Here is a 19,365-nt window from a genome sequence, read left to right as displayed (position 1 = left end):
TTTGAAAGGGATTTTGCAGAAGAGATCTCCAAGAAACCAGTGGGTCCTCCTTGGGATCTTAATTTTGTGTCACAGAAGCTAACATTTACCTCATTTGAAAGAGCTAATCTGGCTGACTTGAGGTTCTTAACACAGAAGACTGTTTTAATTATTGCTCGACCTCTACAAAAGTGCATTTGAGTTGCAAGCTCTTACAGTGCTCAACTTGACTTCACTTTCCACAAAGATAGGGTTTCTTTGAGAACTAATCCTTTTATGCCTATAAGTGGCATCTGAGTTTACTTTAAGCCAGATTATTTCCGTATTTTCTTTCCTCATACTAAAATAGGGGAGAAAGGATACTCCATACCTTGAATGTCCACAGACAGCTCTGGTACTCTTTTGACAGAAAAAAATCTTTTAGCTCTACAGATCAGTTGTCCATTTCTTATGAAGGTAAGAAGAAGGGACATCTTGAGTAAAAAGAGACCTCTTCCAAATGGCTGCCTTAGGCTATTACCTTTCCTTATTCTCACCATAACAAAACTCTTCCAGGCAGGGTGAAAGTCCAGTCTGTCAAGCCCTTGGCTTCATCTATGGCTTTTTGGAATGGGTGCATTCTGAAAGTATTCTAGAAGTAGCAACTTGGTCCTATCTGCATACTTTTACAAAGCACTACAAGCTTGATTACTTCTGTAGGTGTAGATTAGACTTTGCTAGGACCATTCTCCAGGGGCTCCTGGGCTCTTCTCCTTCCATCTTCCAAATGTAGTAGTTTAGGATAGTCTACCTATATAGTTAAGGCTACTGTAGCAATGATTAGTATGATGAACATAGTACAGTTGTTTTAAGTAAATTTATAACAGTAGGTGTTTGAATGATCACTGCTGGAGTTGCCACTTCCTTCCTTCCTCCCTCCCCTTTTTTTGTTTTTTTGATTTTGCCAGGGTATGTATGTATTTTAACTCTTGGATATGTCCTGTCAGGGCTCAACCTCCCCCTCTCAGTTGGCATGAAGGCTCTGAAGGGCCTGGTGCTCAAACCTGTGTTTTTAGGCAACATCTCGATTTCCCTAATAGTTATTTCTTGTGGAAGGTACTACAAAACTTTGAAAGCTGGCCAGCTGTTATATATTTGGCAGGATACAACACATATAGTAAAGGCTGCTGCAGCAGTGGTCATTCAAACATCTGCTGCTATGCTTAAGTATACTTGCACAACTGTACTTTTCACAGAGGGGTCCCTACCTGGGAAAGTAGAGGCAGTCACCTGATTCTGTGTTCACAGTTTACTAAACTTTATAATCTGCCATTTTTCTCCAAAACTAGGGCTGGATTTCCCTCTGTAGTTCTGCAGGGCTTTTTATCCTCTGCCTAGAAAGTAACTTTATACCAGTGCACCCCCCCTTTATTATTTTCTTTGGAAATACTCCTCCCATACAGTTGTAACTGCAAAAGTGAAACATAATGAACATAACACAGTTGTGTCTACTTAAATATGTAAGTATAGATGTTAGTGTGTTTTTACTGTTGCAGTACTACTTCCCTCCTGCCATCCTGTCTTATGCCTGCAGGTTGTGGTATCTTCCCTCTCCCTACCCCTTTCCAGTTCCCTCCCTCTCTCTCCTCCATTATCTGTCTCTGAGATCCTTCCCTGGCAGAATGAGGACCTTTGGGGTGTTCTGTACTCTAGACCTGGAGCTTCTGGAGGGATTTATTCAATTTCTGGGAAGGAAAGACCTGTAAGATGGCACTAGCTGATGACCCTTATACCCAGACAGCCTGATGTCAGGTGTAAGGTATCCACTGACCCAGGATGAAAGAGTTAATTCTCTAGTAGTATGGTTGGCCAAGGTTTGCCACAGCAAGAAAATCCTGTACAGTTATTACTGCAACAGTAAGAGACACTAACATCTACATTTATGGTAAGTAGACAGAACGTTACTTTTTGGTAGGGCAGCACTGTGACTGGTCGTTTGCCTTACAGCTGTACAGTCTTGGGTTCATTCCCAAACCTCAATCACCGTCTGTGGCGTTTGCATGTTTTATGCTTTCACAGCTGCACTACTAGTGTTTCAGATATTGTACGGTCAGTTATGGACTTTGCTGTTTCTGATGATACATGTCTGCATCAAATTAAATACGTCACCTAACTGGATGGGGAACCATAAATTCTCTCCCCGGTTTAGCACGTATGTCTCAAATGGGCACAGCTTGTAAATGGTTCATTTCCCAAGCCCCTGCTTTAAACTTATCAAGGGTACCAGAACTTGCCAGAGATTTAGGATGCATGGCTAGGCTTAAAAAGAACCCAGCGGTCATTAACCTAGTACACACCTATGAACCTATAATTTGAGTGTATGTGTGTCAGCATGTGTTCTTTAATACTGATTTGAAAGTTCTCCATGTATGCTTAAGTTGTACTTGGAACAGCTTAGTAGAAAAAAATGACACTTGTAACTGTTTAATTTATTTATTTTTAAAGTAACCTCTTGATTAGGTTTCTGCTGGTAGCAGCTGTGTACATTTTCTCTTCCATAACTGCTGGGATGCATTTGAAGCTTTGTTGTAAATTCCAGATTGCTTGGTGTATAGCTGCATCATTGGGTAAAATTCATCATCTGATACTGTTGCATAATGCTGGGCAGTGCTGCTTCAGGTTGGTTGGCAGTCTTGTTCCTATTACGGTAGGACGTTTATCCATGTCTTTTGGTTATGACTGCATGTCAGAGAAGGGCTGTTGCTTGTTTTGAAGACAAATTTGTGGTTAGTATTTTGATTTTAAATTTAATGGCAGGAGGATTTGTGTTCTGTAATCAGACTGTATGTTACAGCAGAGTAACACAGGGATCTTATAACTCTTTTGTATTTTGTCATCAGGTAGGTGATGTAACCAACAAGAAACCTCAACGACTTGTTACTCAGTTCCACTTTACCAGCTGGCCAGATTTTGGTGTTCCCTTCACTCCAATTGGCATGTTGAAGTTTCTGAAAAAAGTAAAATCTTGTAATCCTCAGTATGCTGGGCCCATTGTTGTACACTGCAGGTTAGTACTGAAATATTTGTGAGTTGGCATGCACCTAACAGTGCCCTTTCATTTTATTTATTTTTAACCTATCTCTGTGTACTGCAGCTGCACTGATGTTAAATATGTGAGAAAGTGTAGATCTGAAGTAGTTTACTTAATTTGAATTTGGTCTTCAACCTGTGGGTTTCAGATCCATATCGGATCTGAGCCGGCAAATTTTGCTAGCATCAGCTTCGAGCTCCAAACTTCTCCCCTTATCCATAATACACCTCCACTGCCTAACATCCCCAGATTTCATTTGCCGCAATTTGCTTCACATAGTGTCATCTGAGCTCCAGCTAGCAGTGAGTTATAAAACTTTCTGTGAGTAGGAAAATTTTCTCTTTTTCTTCAGATTAGTGTTAGTATAGGTCCCCTTTCTCCTCCCCTCACTAGATGCGTCAAGTGTTAGTGGTTTTAGGTAGAGTAGTTTGTTTCTGTGGTGTAGGTAGTAGCTTCCCCTCACCCCCCTCAGTGTTCTCTGTAGTGAGTGTGATGAGTGGTTGTGTTTTGTAATTTAGAAAGATCTTGCCTGTTTTTTTTTTTCCTGAGGCTATCTTTCTGTTATGGCTGAAAAGCTTGTGTTCAAGCACTGCACAGAGTGTGGCCATAAGCTCTCCCCAGCGGATGGCCACACGCTGTGTGTGTTGTGCTTGGGTGTGGTCCACCTGAGAGTGAAATGTAGTAATTGTGCGGGCTTCAACCCCTGCGTCCTAAAGGATATGAAGGCCAAGTTGGCCCTCAAAGGTCTTCTTCCTCCTTCCGACTCTTTCCTCGTTTTCGGCTTCGGTCATAGTGGCTGCTGTAGCTGCCTCTCCCTCCTCTCTTCCTCTGGCTTTTTCTCCCTCCCAGGCTGGGACTCAACCTCCTGTATCTAAGCCTGTGGCAGCGGAGCAGAAGAGAGGTGTGGAGAAAGGGAGAGAGAGTCACAAACGAGGGAAAAGAGGAAGAGGTCCCCGGACTTCACTTTTCCCAGCGAAACTCCACGGACCCATGACTCTGAGGTTCTCCCCGGAACCGGAGGAGACACGTCCAGCCTCTTGGGCCTTGGTACCCCGACCTGCCAGGTCAGAGCCCGTGGCCTTGTCACAGTCAACCCACTCCTTGTCAGATATGGATTTGGATAAGATGATGAGGCGCTATATTCGTACATAGATCCAGATGGAAGTTTTGCCAAGCCCCTCCCCCCGGGGTGGGGGCTCGCTTCCTTTTTTCAACCCATTTCTCCTTCTCTGATCCAAGCTTAGGCTTCAGAGTACTGTGATCCGAGGTTGGCTTTAGTCAGGTGGTCGGCGCCGATGGCACCCGTTTCCTCGATGCCGACAGCTGCCTAGAGCATTTTGGATCCGACCAGCTCGGATCCGAGCCACTCTCAGAGCTGGAGCTTGGGTGTCAGATCCGAGGAAGTGGAATCTTTCCCATCGGCTCCAACTTTGTCAGGCCAGGTTCACTCCCTCAGAGCTCAGTCCACCTCAGGCTCGGCTCCGATTCTCACGTCGACCTGAGGGGACCCACCTTATTGATTTCCCAGGAGGTTCGATGTGGTAGAAAGGGTCCTCTCTGTTGGATCGAGACCCCTGACTGTCCCCTTGTACTCCTCCCAGACCCCCTCCGCTCTGTCTACAGTCCCCATTGTCTTACCAGAGGGGCAGCCCATGCTCAAAGAGTCCCAGATGGTTCCCCCGGAGGCACAAATGCCTCTGAGTGTCCCTGGAGAGCCCCACCGGAGATGTGCCTTGCAAGCATATGTGCAAGAGGAGGCACTTGGACTCCCCTGAGTCCCTCACCGAGGACACAGATTTAGATGATGGAGAGGGTTCCCCAAGATCACCTCCCGAGGATGTGTCCTTTGGAGATATCGTGGAGATCCCGTGCCAGCAGGGAAGTTGGTCTGCCCCCAAACCCTCTTCTGATGAGTGTGTTCCTGGAGGCTTTTGATACAGGCCCATCTACTTCCTGGGTGTCCCCTCCCGTGGATCCTTTGGTGGATTTGGTCACCTCGTGGGCATGGAAGGAACTGGGCACCATGGAGCCTATCCCCAAGTGACCCGATAAAAATCGTAAGCCCCCCCCATTGATAGTCCATTGTGGAATAAGGGCTCCCCTGTGGACACCATGGTGGTAGCAGCAGCCACTAAGAAGGAACTTGCCCAGGAGTGTTCCTCGGTCCACCCTCCTGACCGAGAGTCGCAGATGATGGACCGCCTAGGGAAGCGGGTGTACGCTTCAACCACCTTTTCAGTCAGGGTGCTGAATTATTTGGCACACGTCACTAGACTCCAACGCGACCTAGTAAAGGAGCTGGAGGAGTCTCCCCCCAAATCCATGTCGCAGGAGGACAAGGCTTCGTTCTCCACGAGGATGGCCACTTTAAAAATGGTATCAGACACGTCCATGCCACTCCTCTCCCATGCTACGGAAGGAGCGGCTAGGGCAGCTGGGTCCGGAGTGTCCATTAGGCATAATGCCTGGCTCAGGTTGTCAATTTTCTAAACCATTCAAGGCGTACTTTCCAATGCCCCTTATGACCGGTCTACATTCTTCGGTAAGATGGTCAAGGAGACACTAGTCCAGAGTGAGAAGGATGGGAAGACTCTGTCTGCTGTCGGGATCCGCTTCTCTAGCCCTCAAAGGTCCTTTTCTCTGGAACCAGAGGGGCAAAAGAAGATGTGGTTCTGGAAGTCTCAGTATTCCCGGGCCACTCAGGGCTCTTCTTCCCCCAGAGGCAACGGGGGACAGAATGGGCACCGGCCCAGAGGCAGAGGAGTCCATGGAACTTCAGGTCTCAAGAACCTTTCTCAGACAGACCCGGGCAACAGCCCTGAGGGGTTGCTCGATTGCTCTACTCTGGAGGCAGTCAGGGGATGATTGTCCTTGCACCCAGCAGCATGGGAGTCCAGAACGGATCGCTGGGTGCTTCAAATCATATCCAGGGGATACTCTATCCCCTTCGTGGGTTTTCCCATATCTCCCATTCACCTCCCAGACTTACCACCCACACAAAGGGAGGCAGCAGCACAGGAAATTTCTAAGCTGCTAGTAAAACGAGCCATCAAAACCGTCCCGTCAGATCACTCCGGATTGGGCTTCTACACCAGGTGCCAAAGAAAACAGGGGACATAAGTCCCATTCTGGACCTCTCTACCCTGAACCTGTCAGTTGCCAAAGAGAAGTTCCGGATGGTCACGTTACAGTCCATCATGCCATACGTGCAATAGAGCAACTGGATGTGCTCGTTAGACCAGCCTCCAGGATGGTTACTATCACATAAAAATGCACAGAAGCTCCAGGAGGTTTCTCCGCTTCTGGCTAGGAGTCGATCATTACCAATTTAGAGCCCTACCCTTTGGTCTTACCACAGCCCCCAGGGTGTTTACCAAAGTGATGGCGGTTGTAGTGACTCACCTGAGGCTTCAGGGGATTCAGGTCTATTCCTACCTGGACAATTGACTTCTCACTGCTCCCACCAGGCATCTGCTTTCCCAAACCAGGGATTATTTCAAGACACTTGCCCTGCGTTTGGGGATCACAATCAACGCATCCAAATCTCTCCTAGATCCTGTACAGGTGATAGACTACATTGGTGCCAGGATAAACACTCTACAGTGCAAAATATTCCTGACCTCAGAGAGAGTTCAAAACCTGAGGATGCATGTCTCCCTGATCTACCATTCTCATCTTCCAATGGCGGAATCGGTGTTGAGGGCCCTAGGCTTGATGGCGATGACCCTAACTCTTCTCCCGTGTGCTCAGTTACACATGAGGATTCTGCAGTGGACCCTAGCAGTTCAGTGGTCCCTGCTGGACCTGCCATTGACTTATGCTGTTCAATTCAGTCGAGTGTGTCGGTCGTCCCTCATATGGCGGATGAGCTCTCCGGACATTTTGGAGGGACGACACTTTGTTCTAGCCCCGGCCCAAACCACAGTGACCACGGATGCCTCCCAACTCAGGTGGGGGGGAGCATTGTTCGATCAGGACAGTCCAAGGCCTGTGGTCCTCCATAGAAACTAGCTTGCGTATAAATGTCCTAGAGATGAGGGCGGTCCTTCTAGTGTTGCAGGCCCTTCATGCCTTTCTTCCTCTGGGGACGATTGCTATTCAGTCAGACAACATGTCAGTGGTCTGGTGTATCAACAAACAGGGAGGGACCAGATCTTGCCCTCTTTGCCGTGAGGCCATGTGAGTGTAGGAGTGGGCGATTTCCACCAGTCGCTTTCTCATCGCAATGCACATTCCGGGAAGGTCCAACATTCTAGCGGACAGGCTAAGTCGGACCATTCTGATGCCTTACGAGTGGTCTCTGAATCTGTCAGTAGTGGAACAGATCTTCAGCAAGTGGGGTCATCCTTGCTGTGATCTCTTCGCATCTCCTTCCAATGCGAACTGCAGCAAGTTTTTCACTCTGAACCCCCTGCTGGGGTAGTCCCCCAGAGACGCTCTACTTCATGCTTGGCCTCCCAGTCTTCTGTATGCTTACCCGCCAGTACCTCTCATTCTGAGGTTTCTGCAGAAAGCTCGTCGACTGGAGAGCAGAGTGATCCTCATTGCCCCCTTTCTGGCCTCACCAGGTATGTTTTCCCTTCCTTTGTTCTCACCTTCTGGCTCCACCTCGGATCCTAGATCCTATTCAGGGTTTAATTTCACACCCTTCGGGATGCCTTATCCGAGTCTGGACAGCCTGAAGCTCACGGCTTGGCTGCTCCAGTTCCTGTAATTGCTAGGACTCCCAGACTATCCACCTCAGTTAGATCTGTTTTGGTAGCTGCTCATAAGTCTTCGACCAGGAAGGTTTATCGCAGCAAGTGGAAACATTTTTCTTTCTAAGCTTCTCAAAGGGGTTTAGACCCTTTCACGGCTCCTGTTTCTGTCATTCTTGATTTTCTAGATGATATTTTCCAGCACGGAGCTAGTTCTTCTACTGTCAAAGGTCAGTTGGCTGCCATTTCTCATTTTCATGTGGGCGAGAATTCTGCCTCCTTAGCATCTTCCAGACTGTGTAAAGCCTTTATCAAAGGCACCTTTTGGTTACGCCCCCCGGTCAAAGAGCCTGTTCCCCGTGGGACCTTAGTGTGGTTCTTCAAGCTTTGGTTGCTCTGCCTTTTGAGCCTGCCGCAACTGCAGATCAAACATTTTTATCTTGGAAAACAGCTTTTCTGGTGGCTATTACCTGTACAAGAAGGGTTTTAAAATTACAGGCCTTGTCCATCAAAATTCCATACATGATTTTTCACAAAGACAGAGTATCCCTTCGAACCAATCCATCCATTCTTCCTAAGGTGTCATCACCAGTCAATATCAGACTATTAATTTGTCTGTGTTTTTTCTTAGATTTACAAAACAAGATGGAATCCAAACCCCACATGTTGGATGTTCATAGACCGTTAAGATTCTATTTACACAGGACAAAACAATTTCTGTAAATCTGATCAGTTGTTAAGTTTCCCCAAAAAGGGTTTATAGAAGGAAACGATCTCCAAGGTTACTATAGATAGATGGATTTCTTCATGCATCCTGCAGGTCTGTAAGGATAGAGGCATGTCACCTCCAGGTCAGGTAAAAACTTATTCCACTAGGTACATGGCTACGTCTGCAGCTTTTTGGTCTAGGGCATCTTTGGATGACATTTGTTCTGCAACTACTTAGTCCTCATCGCATACATTTATTTCTCATTACAAATTGGATTTGACTTCCAGAAGGAGTGCATCCTTTGGTTCCGCACTGCTCCGGAATATCCTTCCATGAGGGCCTCCCAGTTGTATAGTAGCTGGGGACTCTTTTCCACTGGTTGAAGACCAAATGAAGTAAATTACTTCAAATAAAGAAGTTATGTACTCACCATAACGTTCCATCTGAGTAGTAGTACATTTGTCTTCAACCGTCCCTCCCTCTTTCCCCCAGAACTTGGCGTATGATCAGCCTATGCACTGCAGTATAGGTTACAAGTAAATTTATCAGATCGGGTTTTCAGTATAAGGTCAGAAAACTCGATCTGGGGATGGAAGGCAGTGGAGGTGTATTATGGGTAAGGTGAGGAGTTTGGACCTCGGAGTTGATTCCAGCAAATGTTGCAAGCTCCGATCTGATACAGATTGTAACCCACAGGTTGAAGACAAATGAAGTACAACTACTCGGAACGTTATGGTGAGTACATAACTTAAAATATTTTAATGTGAAATTGTTCAATCACGCTGTTTGTTCTTACACACGGGTTCGGAGCTGATCCTCGGCTCCGAGTCCGCCGCATCACTAGCTCGCATCTTCGAGAAAGCTCGAGGCACAGTAATATCCCATGATCCTCCGGTGCTAACCCTCAGATCTAGTTTGCCGCTAGCAGCAGATCACATCGAGAGGCTCGGGCCAGTAGAATTTTTCTTATTATATCTTGTTATTTCTTGATATTTGCTTCAAATTTTACTTTTCTTTATAGTATTTGATAGGTTTAATATCTAGTAGTTTAAAGTAGTTGTAGTCAGGTTGTTATTTAAAAAGTTAGTAAGGGCCTTAGGCCATTCTTTTTTTGTAACTATTTACAGTACTTACAAAAAATATATATATATATATATATATATATATATATATATATATATATATATATATACTTTTCTGTCCTGTCTATTTTTCATATATATATATATATATATATATATATATATATATATATATATATATATATATCTTAGTGTGCTGTGTGAGTGTATATATTGCATTTAACATATATTATAAAAAATATTTTTTCTTTTCTTAAGAGTGGTGTATTTTTCTTCCTTTATTATTGTAAGATGTCAGAAAAGACCAAAAGTGGTTTTAAAAGGTGTCAGTGTGGACAGAAGATGTCCATTACTGACAACCACTCATCCTGCGTCTACTGTCTTGGCCCTCTCCACTTGCAGGAAGACTGTTCCATCTGTCATTCCTTTAGTGGGAGGGTCATGATGGAAAGACGCAGGAAGTTGGTGGACAGAGGGTTGCTTAAACTCGAGTTTCAGGAGGCCCTGGACAAGGCTGAACTGGTTTCTAAGTCTTCGAAGGGGTCGAAGTCTTCAAGAGTGTCGGAGCCCAAGTCATCGGCTCCGAGCACCTCTTTTCAGATTCGGACACCGGCTCCTATGACTTCGGTGCCGGCTGTCAAGACTCTATCTCTGCATGAGGCTCAGGTCTTGGAGCCGGTATCAGAGGTACCACCTTCGGCTATCCTTCGCTCGGTGACGGCTTCGATCCCTTCGACCCGTTCTTCGAGGCCACTTTCCGATTCTGATGTGGACCGAGTGGTACAGAAGCTTATGGAGAACTCGGCCTTGTCCAAATTAATCGAGGTTTCATCCCAGCTGGTTTCGAAACTCGAAGCTATTCCAGTTCCCTCAACACTTCCTCCTCCGAGACCCGTTGAGTCATCGGTGTTAGGAGCTGAAGAACCGATGGTTGTAGAACCCTCAGTGCCGAAGCCTCCAGTAGTGCTATCGGCTCCGTTGACCTCGACTCCTTCGGAACCAGCCGGAGAGTCTCGGAGTCGAAGATCTTTCCTGGGTTCCGGGGGGGATAGTCGAACCGAGATGTCGGTTCCGACTCTTCCCCTCGGTGCCTCGGCTCAGATCAGTTCAGATCCATCCTCTGTGTCGGAGCCCGTGGTTCCGATTCTGGAGAAACGAGCCCCTTCTTCGGATCGGGTCGGATCTTCAGGTCGGGGCACCGGTGCCTTTGACCATCATGAGGAAGGTCTTGTTTGATCAGACACATACTTCATCGGTATCTTCATCTCCTTCCCCAAAAGGTCCGCGTTCTGCTTCTGTGCCTTCGGTTCCCACTATGCGTCGAGACCCAATGCCTCAGAAATCCCCACAGGGCGACTCTGGTTCCTCGGATGCATCCCCAGAAGCTCCCGCTGAGGATGTTCCGAGGAAACGACTGTGCAAGAGGAGGCACATAGATTCCCCTCAGGAATCTCTCATGTCTGATACTGATTTAGATGAAACAGAAGGGTCCCCACGGTCCACCTCTGAGGATGTCTCATTTGCAGACATTTTGGAAATCCTGAAGCAAAGAGGGGACTGGCAAACCCTTACCCCTTCTGTGGAAGAATCGGTATTACTGAAGGGGTAAGGGTTTGCCAGTCCCCTTACCCCTTCTGTGGATGAATCGGTATTACTGAAGGCATTTGGGGCTCAACCTTCTACCTCCTGGGTGACTCCACCCTTTGACTATCTCATGGAGCTTATAGCTCGGAGGGCTTGGGAAACACCTGATACAGTGGAACCAGTTCCCCGTAAACCAAATAAATGCATGATGGCTCCCCAAGATAAAGCCTATCTTACAAAAGTAGTTCCCGTAGACACTATGGTGGTGGCGGCGGCCACTAAGAAAGAGATTTCTGAATCATCTTCCTCTGTCCATCCTCCTAATAAGGATTCTAGGACAATGGACAGATATGGGAAGCGCATATTTAGATCGGCGACTTTTTCTATCCGATCGCTCAACTACCTTACGCATTTCACGCATTTACAGAGAGACCTCATTAAGGAATTAGGAGATACTCTCCAGGGACACACAGATGCTGCTGTCGCCAAGAAAGTGACAGCGCAACTTAACACCCTAAATTCCATAGTCAACTCGTCCATGAGGCTGATTTCATACGCAGCCGAAGGATCAAGTAGAGCGGCAGCTTCAGCGATTGCCCTGAGAAGACAATCCTGGTTGCGCTTATGCTCCTTTGCGGAAGCCTTTAAGTCTTCCTTTGCCAACGCCCCCTTCGATGGTGCCTCCTTATTTGGGCCCAAAGTAAAGGAGACTCTCCATGAGGTGTGAACAAGAAGGGAAGACCCTGTCTGCCGTAGGGGTCCATTTTTCCGTTCCATCTAGACCCTACCCTAAGGGCAACAAGGAGGAAAGATGTGGTTCCGAAAGACTCTGGGATCTTTTCAACACACCCAAAGTGACGCCCCCTCCAGAGGCAGAGGAGGGGGAAGAAACGGAAGACGCCGCCCAGCCGGCAGAGGGGGTCCGCAAAACCAGGGTGACAGAGAGACCTTCTCTGGGAAACCCTTCCAGCACTCCTGAGTGCAGGCCCGGCTGTCCTACTCTGGAGGCAGTCAGGGGTCGCTTGGCTTTATACCCAGAGACCTGGCTAAATCTTACATCAGATTACTGGCTAAAAAGCATAGTTACCAGAGACTACAACATCCCCTTCATAAAAATACCACCAAACTCCAAAAAACTTCCAGATGTTCCACCCAGTCTGTGAGACCAAGCAACCATAGAGATAGGAAGGTTGCTCGAAAACAGAGTCATCCAACCAGTCCCAGCGGACCAAATAGGATCCGGAACTTACTCAAGGTTCTTTTTAGTTCCAAAGAAAACAGGGGACTGGAGGCCAGTTTTAGACCTCAGCAAGTTAAATACCTTTGTGAAAAAGGAAAAGTTCCGGATGGTCACGCTTCAGTCAATCCTCCTTTTCTGCAAAGGGTGACTGGATGTGCTCTATAGATCTCAAAGACGATACTACCATATCAAAATGGCCAGGGCGTCCAGAGATCACTTGCGCTTCCGACTGGGAGCCAGTCATTTCCAGTTTCGCGCTCTGCCCTTTGGTCTCACCTCAGCTCCCAGGGTGTTCACCAAATGCATGGCAGTAGTAGCGTCTCACTTGAGACTAAACGGATTCCGGGTGTTTCCTTATCTAGATAACTGGCTCCTTTCCGCCACCACCAAGTGTCGTCTTCTACAAGCCAGGGACTACACCATCAGTCTTTGCTCTTCACTAGGCATAACGGTGAATTTTGGAAAATCTGTCTTATCGCCGTCACAGCGTATCTTATTTATAGGAGCACAGCTAGACACTTCCCTGGCTCAAGTTACTCTCCCCCCAGCAAGAGTATCAGACCTCAGGCATCAAATTTCACTCCTTCACAACAAGAGAGTCCCTGCATGACAAATATTAAGAGTGCTGGGCTTGATGGCAGCCTCCCTTCTTGTAGTTCCTTTAGGCAGGATGCACTTGAGGATCCTTCAATGGATGCTATTCGCCCAGTGGTCGTATCTACAACTTCCACTGTCTCACGAAATCTTGATCACGAATTCTTGCAAGAAGGATCTCTTGTGGTGGATACACAGTCAAGAGCTAACACTAGGACGACCCTTTGTATTACCCAGTCCGGTAGCAACTCTAACCACAGACGCTTCCCTGATAGGGTGGGGGGGATTCTTTCAGGGACAAACAGTCCAAGGTCAATGGTCCAACTTGGAGTACAATCTGCACATCAGTGTTCTAGAGCTGAGGGCAGTGTTTCTAGCGTTGCAACACTTTCACAAGTCCTTACCTCGGGGAACAGTGACAGTTCAGACAGACAACATGTCAGTGGTCTGGTACATAAGCAAGGGGGAACCAGATCTTACCCGTTATGCAGAGAGGCCCTCAGAATTTGGCAATGGGCAAAGTCCACTGGACGCTTTCTGATAGCAATGCACATCCGGGACTTCAACGCATGTCGCGGACAGGTTGAGCAGAGCCATCCTGTTCCCTCATGAGTGGTCCCTTAAACCTCAAGTGGCGGAAGAGATCTTCCGCAGATGGGGCCAGCCTTGCTGCGACCTGTTTGCATCCCTTTTGAAGGCCAAATGCAGAACCTCCTTTGCCCTGTTACCCCCCCCCCCCGGGGGTGTCCCCAGGGACGCACTGGTATACGATTGGCCCCTGGGTCACCTTTACGAGTTTTCTCCTGTTCCACTAATTCCCAGGTTTTTGCAGAAAGCCAAACGTCTGGACAGGACCATAATACTGATAGCCCCATTCTGGCCTCGACAAATCTGGTTTCCTTTCCTTCAATCAACAAAGTAGCAGGTGCCCGTGAAACCCTTGCACGGCAAAAATGGATAAACAACAGTCAACAAAAAAGCCAGCAAGTGTTGGTAATAACCATGTCAAAAAATAATTTATTGACCAGAGGGAAGAGAACCCCCCCTGCTGAAATGCTGCTATAGTAAAAATCAATAGCAGAAAAAGCTTTTAAACAAAAAAGCAATAAATTCCAATAGTATTAGATTCAAACCGGTTTCGGCTCATGTGAGCCTTCTTCAGTGAAATAGAAAAATGGAAAAACAGAGTATCACAGTACACACACATATATATGGATTGGTCCCACCCATGGTCCAATCCAAACACAGAATTCACAATTGGTCATTAAGACCAGGTGCAAACAGAGCTCCAAGTTTGATAATCCATTTTTTCTCCTTGGAGCTAAGTAATTCCTGCCAAAACTGTTTATCATTACATTTCCCTCTAATACAATCAATGACCACAAATTTGTATGAAGCAGATACATGTTGCAAACAGTGTTTATATAAGGCATTGCTGGTACGTTTCTTTTTGATGTCACTCAAATGCTCACAAATTCTGAAACGGAAAGCTCGAGAAGTCTTTCCAACATAGAAAGCAGAACAACTGCAAGTCACCATCAAGTGGAGGAACCATGGATACTGGACCCGGAGCCAGACCTGTTGACACATTCGTCGGGAGTTCCTCACACCTTCCTCAAGTCCCTCAAACTGACAGCTTGGCTGCTCCGCTTCCCATCTTAGCCAGGTCGGAGTTACTATCTCTTGCAGTACAACAAATTGTTGTATCTTCTCACAAACCATCTACAAGAAAATTGTACATCAGCAAATGGAACCGTTTTGCACACTGGGCTTCCAAACAAGGTATAGATCCATTCGGGGCCCCAGTACACAAGATACTAGATTCCCTCACCTCACTTTCTCAAGAAGGAGCATCAACATCCACTATAAGGGTTCAACTGGCCGCTATTTCCAATTTTCATATCGGCCGTGAGGATGGTTCTCTTATGTCCCACAGGCTTTGTAAAGCCTTCATGAAAGGTACTTTTCACCTCCGTCCCCCCTGTCATAATCCAATAGCACCTTGGAATCTTAATCTCATGCTGCCACAACTCATGTTGCCCCCTTTTGAACCAGCTATCACAACTCCGTTAAAATTTCTTTCGTGGAAAACACTTTTTCTGGTTGCCATCACTTCCGCCAGAAGAGTTTCAGAGTTACAGGCTCTATCTATCCGACCCCCGTACATGGTTTTCATCCAGATAGAGTAACCTTGCGCACCAATCCGTCCTTCCTTCCGAAGGTTTGTTCGATTCAGAACATCAATCAATCTATCGAACTACCTACCTTCTTTAAAAATCATTCCAGTAAGCTAGAATACACATTGCACAAGTTTGACGTTCACAGACAACTAAGATTTTACTTACATAGGACAAAAGAGCACAGAAAGTCAGATCAACTGTTTGTCTCATATGCTGACCAAAGAAAAGGACAGGCAGTAACGAAGGTTACCTTATCCAAATGGCTCTCAGATTGCATAAATTTCGTATATGCTGAATCCATACAGCAACTCCCTTTCAAACCCAGAGCTCATTCTACAAGGGCAATTGCTACCTCTTCTGCCCATACCGCTCGTTTGCCCTTAGATACCATTTGTGCAGCGGCAACTTGGGCAAAACCACATACCTTTATCGCCCACTACAAGCTAGACAAGAGTTCCAGGGACAAGGCGACGTTTGGTTCCACTGTTCTCAGGAATGGTCTCCCTTGAGCCACCCGGGAAAAAGGAGCTAGGGACGCTACCCGTGTGTAAGAACAAACGGCGAGATTGAACAATTTCACATTAAGAAGTTATGTCTTACCATAACGATCCATGTGAATTGTTCATCTCGCCTTTGTTCTTACATTCCCCCCCTCCATCCCCCGTCCTACGGTCTGGGAGAACGGTTTTCAACTAGATTCCTTTTCAGCCTTTTCTAGGTATGGTTGGCATGTTATTAACAACAGTAATGGCATCTTTTATCCTCTACCTGGCAGTAGGGTTCCAGACACTTTGTAGTATCTGTTTATAAGTGTTTTAGACACAGTTCTAAGAGGGATTCTTCTGGTATAGCAAACTAGATCTGAGGGTTAGCACCGGAGGATCATGGGATATTACTGTACCTCGAGCTTTCTCGAAGATGCGAGCTAGTGATGCGGCCGACTCGGAGCCGAGGATCGGCTCTGAACCCGTGTGTAAGAGCAAAGGTGAGATGAACAATTCACATGGATCGTTATGGTAAGACATAACTTCTTATTAATTCTGCTTCAAGAAGAATCATTGTAAAAGTGATGATGTTTTGGGTTTATTTCACCTTTATCAGTACATAGTTTCCAAACACTACCCATGGCACTATCTTTTGCTCCTTCATCATTGCATTTCATTACAACCACCACTGAAGTCACCTTTGAGACTGGTATTTCAGACGGCCAAAATCAGTTCACAGTTTTGGGTCCTACACACTGGTCAAAAACATTTGGATACTTTTTTCTACCAGCCAATAAAAAATGTGAGTGTTTCTTTTCCTTTCTGAATTGCTAGTAAACAATGTCTTTAATTTCTTACTGATTTTTCTTCCGATACTTTACTAGTGGTTATTGACAAGGCTTTAATGGCCACGTGGTGCAGTTGCTTTGTGTTTTGTGATTCTGTAAGAAGTATGTCTTAACCAAAGTGCCCCCAAACCTCATGCACCCATGAAAGCAGAATAGGTTAGAACAGGCCCTTTCTTTGTTAGCACTGACCGTGATCTCTGTGTAAGCCATAATGTACATCTAGATGCAAATCTGGAAGGAGATCCTGCAAGAAAAATGTTTCACTGTTCTACTCTGTCCTCAACCAGGACTTACGGACTCATCGGTAAGTAGGAGAATGTAGGTCTGTATCTCATTGAATTTGGTAGCCAGAATATTGAATCAGCAGGCCTTCGATAGCAGTCACCATGATATTATCCCAGAGCAGATTGCTGGCATCTTGTAGGTATCCCATATGGCAACAGTAAAGGCAATCAGTAAAGATCAGTACTACAGCGCACAGTCTTGGTAGCTACATGGACAACTGCAATTTTTTGCAAGCATATTGGATTTCATAATATGTAACAAATGTTGCCCTGGTTGAGGAATGAATGGGCTTTACCTTGCCCAGGAAAGGGAATTAGTGGGTCAGCAGGGTGCTAGATTGTGGTGTGGCTGAACCTGAGGGTGGGGTAAGCGATAAATAATGTATATAAAAAACAGGCAATACATTATTGTATGCTATAACGTTATAATAAATTGTGTAATGTTTATATACATATGTATGTATGTCTGGATATATATATATATATATATATATATATATATATGTGTGTAATATATATAAATATATATATATATATATATATGCACTTTACTATCTAGAAATACTGAAATGTCGAATTTCAGTATCTCGAGACGAAAGTGCAGTTGAGTGAAACTGCACTTGATTGAATTCAAAATGTTGAATCCACGGTTGTGATGGCGTGCTATGTGGGATTTGCTGTTTTTGTAAGGTGCGGTGTGCTGTGGGAAATGGTTTGCCTGCCGTTCTGTGGATATATCTGGAGAATCAGGTAAATGCGTTTTTTTAATGTTTTTGGGTAGGGATTTGAGTGTATGTCAGTGTGTTGGGCAGTTTTAAGTGTAGATTAGGGTAGATAGGTAAGAGTGTGAGTGTGTAAGTGTTGAGAGTGGTGGGGTTTGTACGTGTGATAAGTGTATGTGCATGGGGAATATAGAGTATGTAGTGATGGGTTTAGTGTCTTTCTCATTTTTTTAGTGCGACCTCAGCGTTAGTATATATAAGTAGTGGGGGTATGGGGGGGGGGTGCGGCTTGCCCCCCCCCCCGTGTGTATTTGTGGTGGTGTGTTTTTTTTGGTTAGTTGTAGTGGGGCGGGAATGTGTATGTATGTTTGTGTGATGCCTGGTGTATTTAAATGTCGCAATTTTGAATTTCGCACTTTTGGGGTTTTGATATTGTGAATGTTCGGCTTTATAGTCTTGGGATACTGAAATTCGAAATTTCACTATTGCGAAATTAAGAAGTGAATCTATAAATATATATATATATATATATATATATATATATATATATATATATATATATATATATATATATATATATATATATTTATTTATTTATTTATTTATTTATTTGTGTGTGTGTGTGTATGCATGCGTCTGCATACAGATGTGTATCTATCTGTGTCTGTGTGTCACGAGATCTCTCACCTACACCATTTCCCACAAAGTGTCGAAGCTCAGTCTGAACATTATCCACAGCACTTGCAAAACTAAAAGTGAAAAAAAGAAAAAACATTTTATGCGGAGGAAGGCACCACCCCCAATTATATGTATGTATATGTGTAATAAATATATATATATGTATGTATAGTGTGTGTATGTATATATATATATATATATATATATATATATATATGTATACAGAGACACACACGCACACACACACACATCTATATATTTATATCTATATCTATATATATATATATATATATATATATATATATATATATATATATATATATATATACAACCACAAAAATACTGCTAAGGTATGGCTCCAGATTTCAGTTGTAAAAAATACATCAATGGTTCTTTCCAGCAGTACTAACTTTATTAAAACACAAGCGCTTTCACATTTAGCTTCATCAGGTGTATGCAACAACATAAAAACATACCTTTTTTATTTCATGTGCTTATATCACATGCCACTAATTAATCAAGTCTTAAGAAGACATACACAATTTATGCAGTGATGGCAACATTAAACAAGAATATAACAACAACTTAACCTACCTACGTAAAACTCTCTTGTTTAGTAGGGGTCTGATAGTCACACAGTCATTGAGACCATGTCCATTATTTGCTCTAAGCCTCACAATCCAGTTAGCCTCCATTTCTTCTGTCCTGGATTTGACATCACCTCCCCTAATGTTCGTATACGTTCTACCTATCACTACAAATTTAAAAGTATGCTGTTCACCCATACTAGTGACATGCTTCGCTAAGGCATTAACACTATTGCCTTTCTTTATATGATAGAGATGTTCTCTGATTCTTTCCTTTAAAGTACGATCCGTTTTGCCAATGTAGAATTTTACATATTGAACAGCTAGCTAAATAAACCACGTGTGGAGTATCACAGGTTGCACTTACCCTAATATCAAAAACTTGTCCAGTATCTGGATGTTTAAAATATTTTTCTTTACTGATAAATTTGCAGAAATTGCATTTACCACATGGTTTAGTTCCATACTCAGATTCATTGTGAGTTCGAGCCTTAGTTCTGCATAACCTACTTTTCAAAATTTTCTTGTTTTTAAATGAGAATTGAGGTTTTAACCCTTCTAATTCACTTATTTGATTATCTGTAAAAAGAATATTCCAATGTTCGTTAGTAATATCCGTATATTTC

The 19,365-nt window shown here is 44.7% G+C and overlaps 1 protein-coding gene across 1 annotated transcript in view; it reads left to right on the top strand.

The window, feature by feature from the left end:
* PTPRA (protein tyrosine phosphatase receptor type A) overlaps positions 1 to 19,365 on the top strand; it is a gene marked incomplete in the record, with an annotated part of 4,245,980 nt that overhangs the window by 3,245,798 nt on the left and 980,817 nt on the right. The window contains 1 exon segment of the mRNA XM_044064105.1: positions 2,859 to 3,025. Within this exon segment, the coding sequence (XP_043920040.1) occupies positions 2,859 to 3,025 (167 nt within the window).

This window comes from Protopterus annectens, chromosome 2.part2, assembly GCF_019279795.1.
Source record: "Protopterus annectens isolate FY-2018-M chromosome 2.part2, PAN1.0, whole genome shotgun sequence".
Lineage (NCBI taxonomy): Eukaryota > Metazoa > Chordata > Ceratodontiformes > Protopteridae > Protopterus > Protopterus annectens.
The sequence above is the reverse complement of the archived record's forward strand: the minus strand, read 5'-3'. Positions and strand labels throughout refer to the sequence as shown.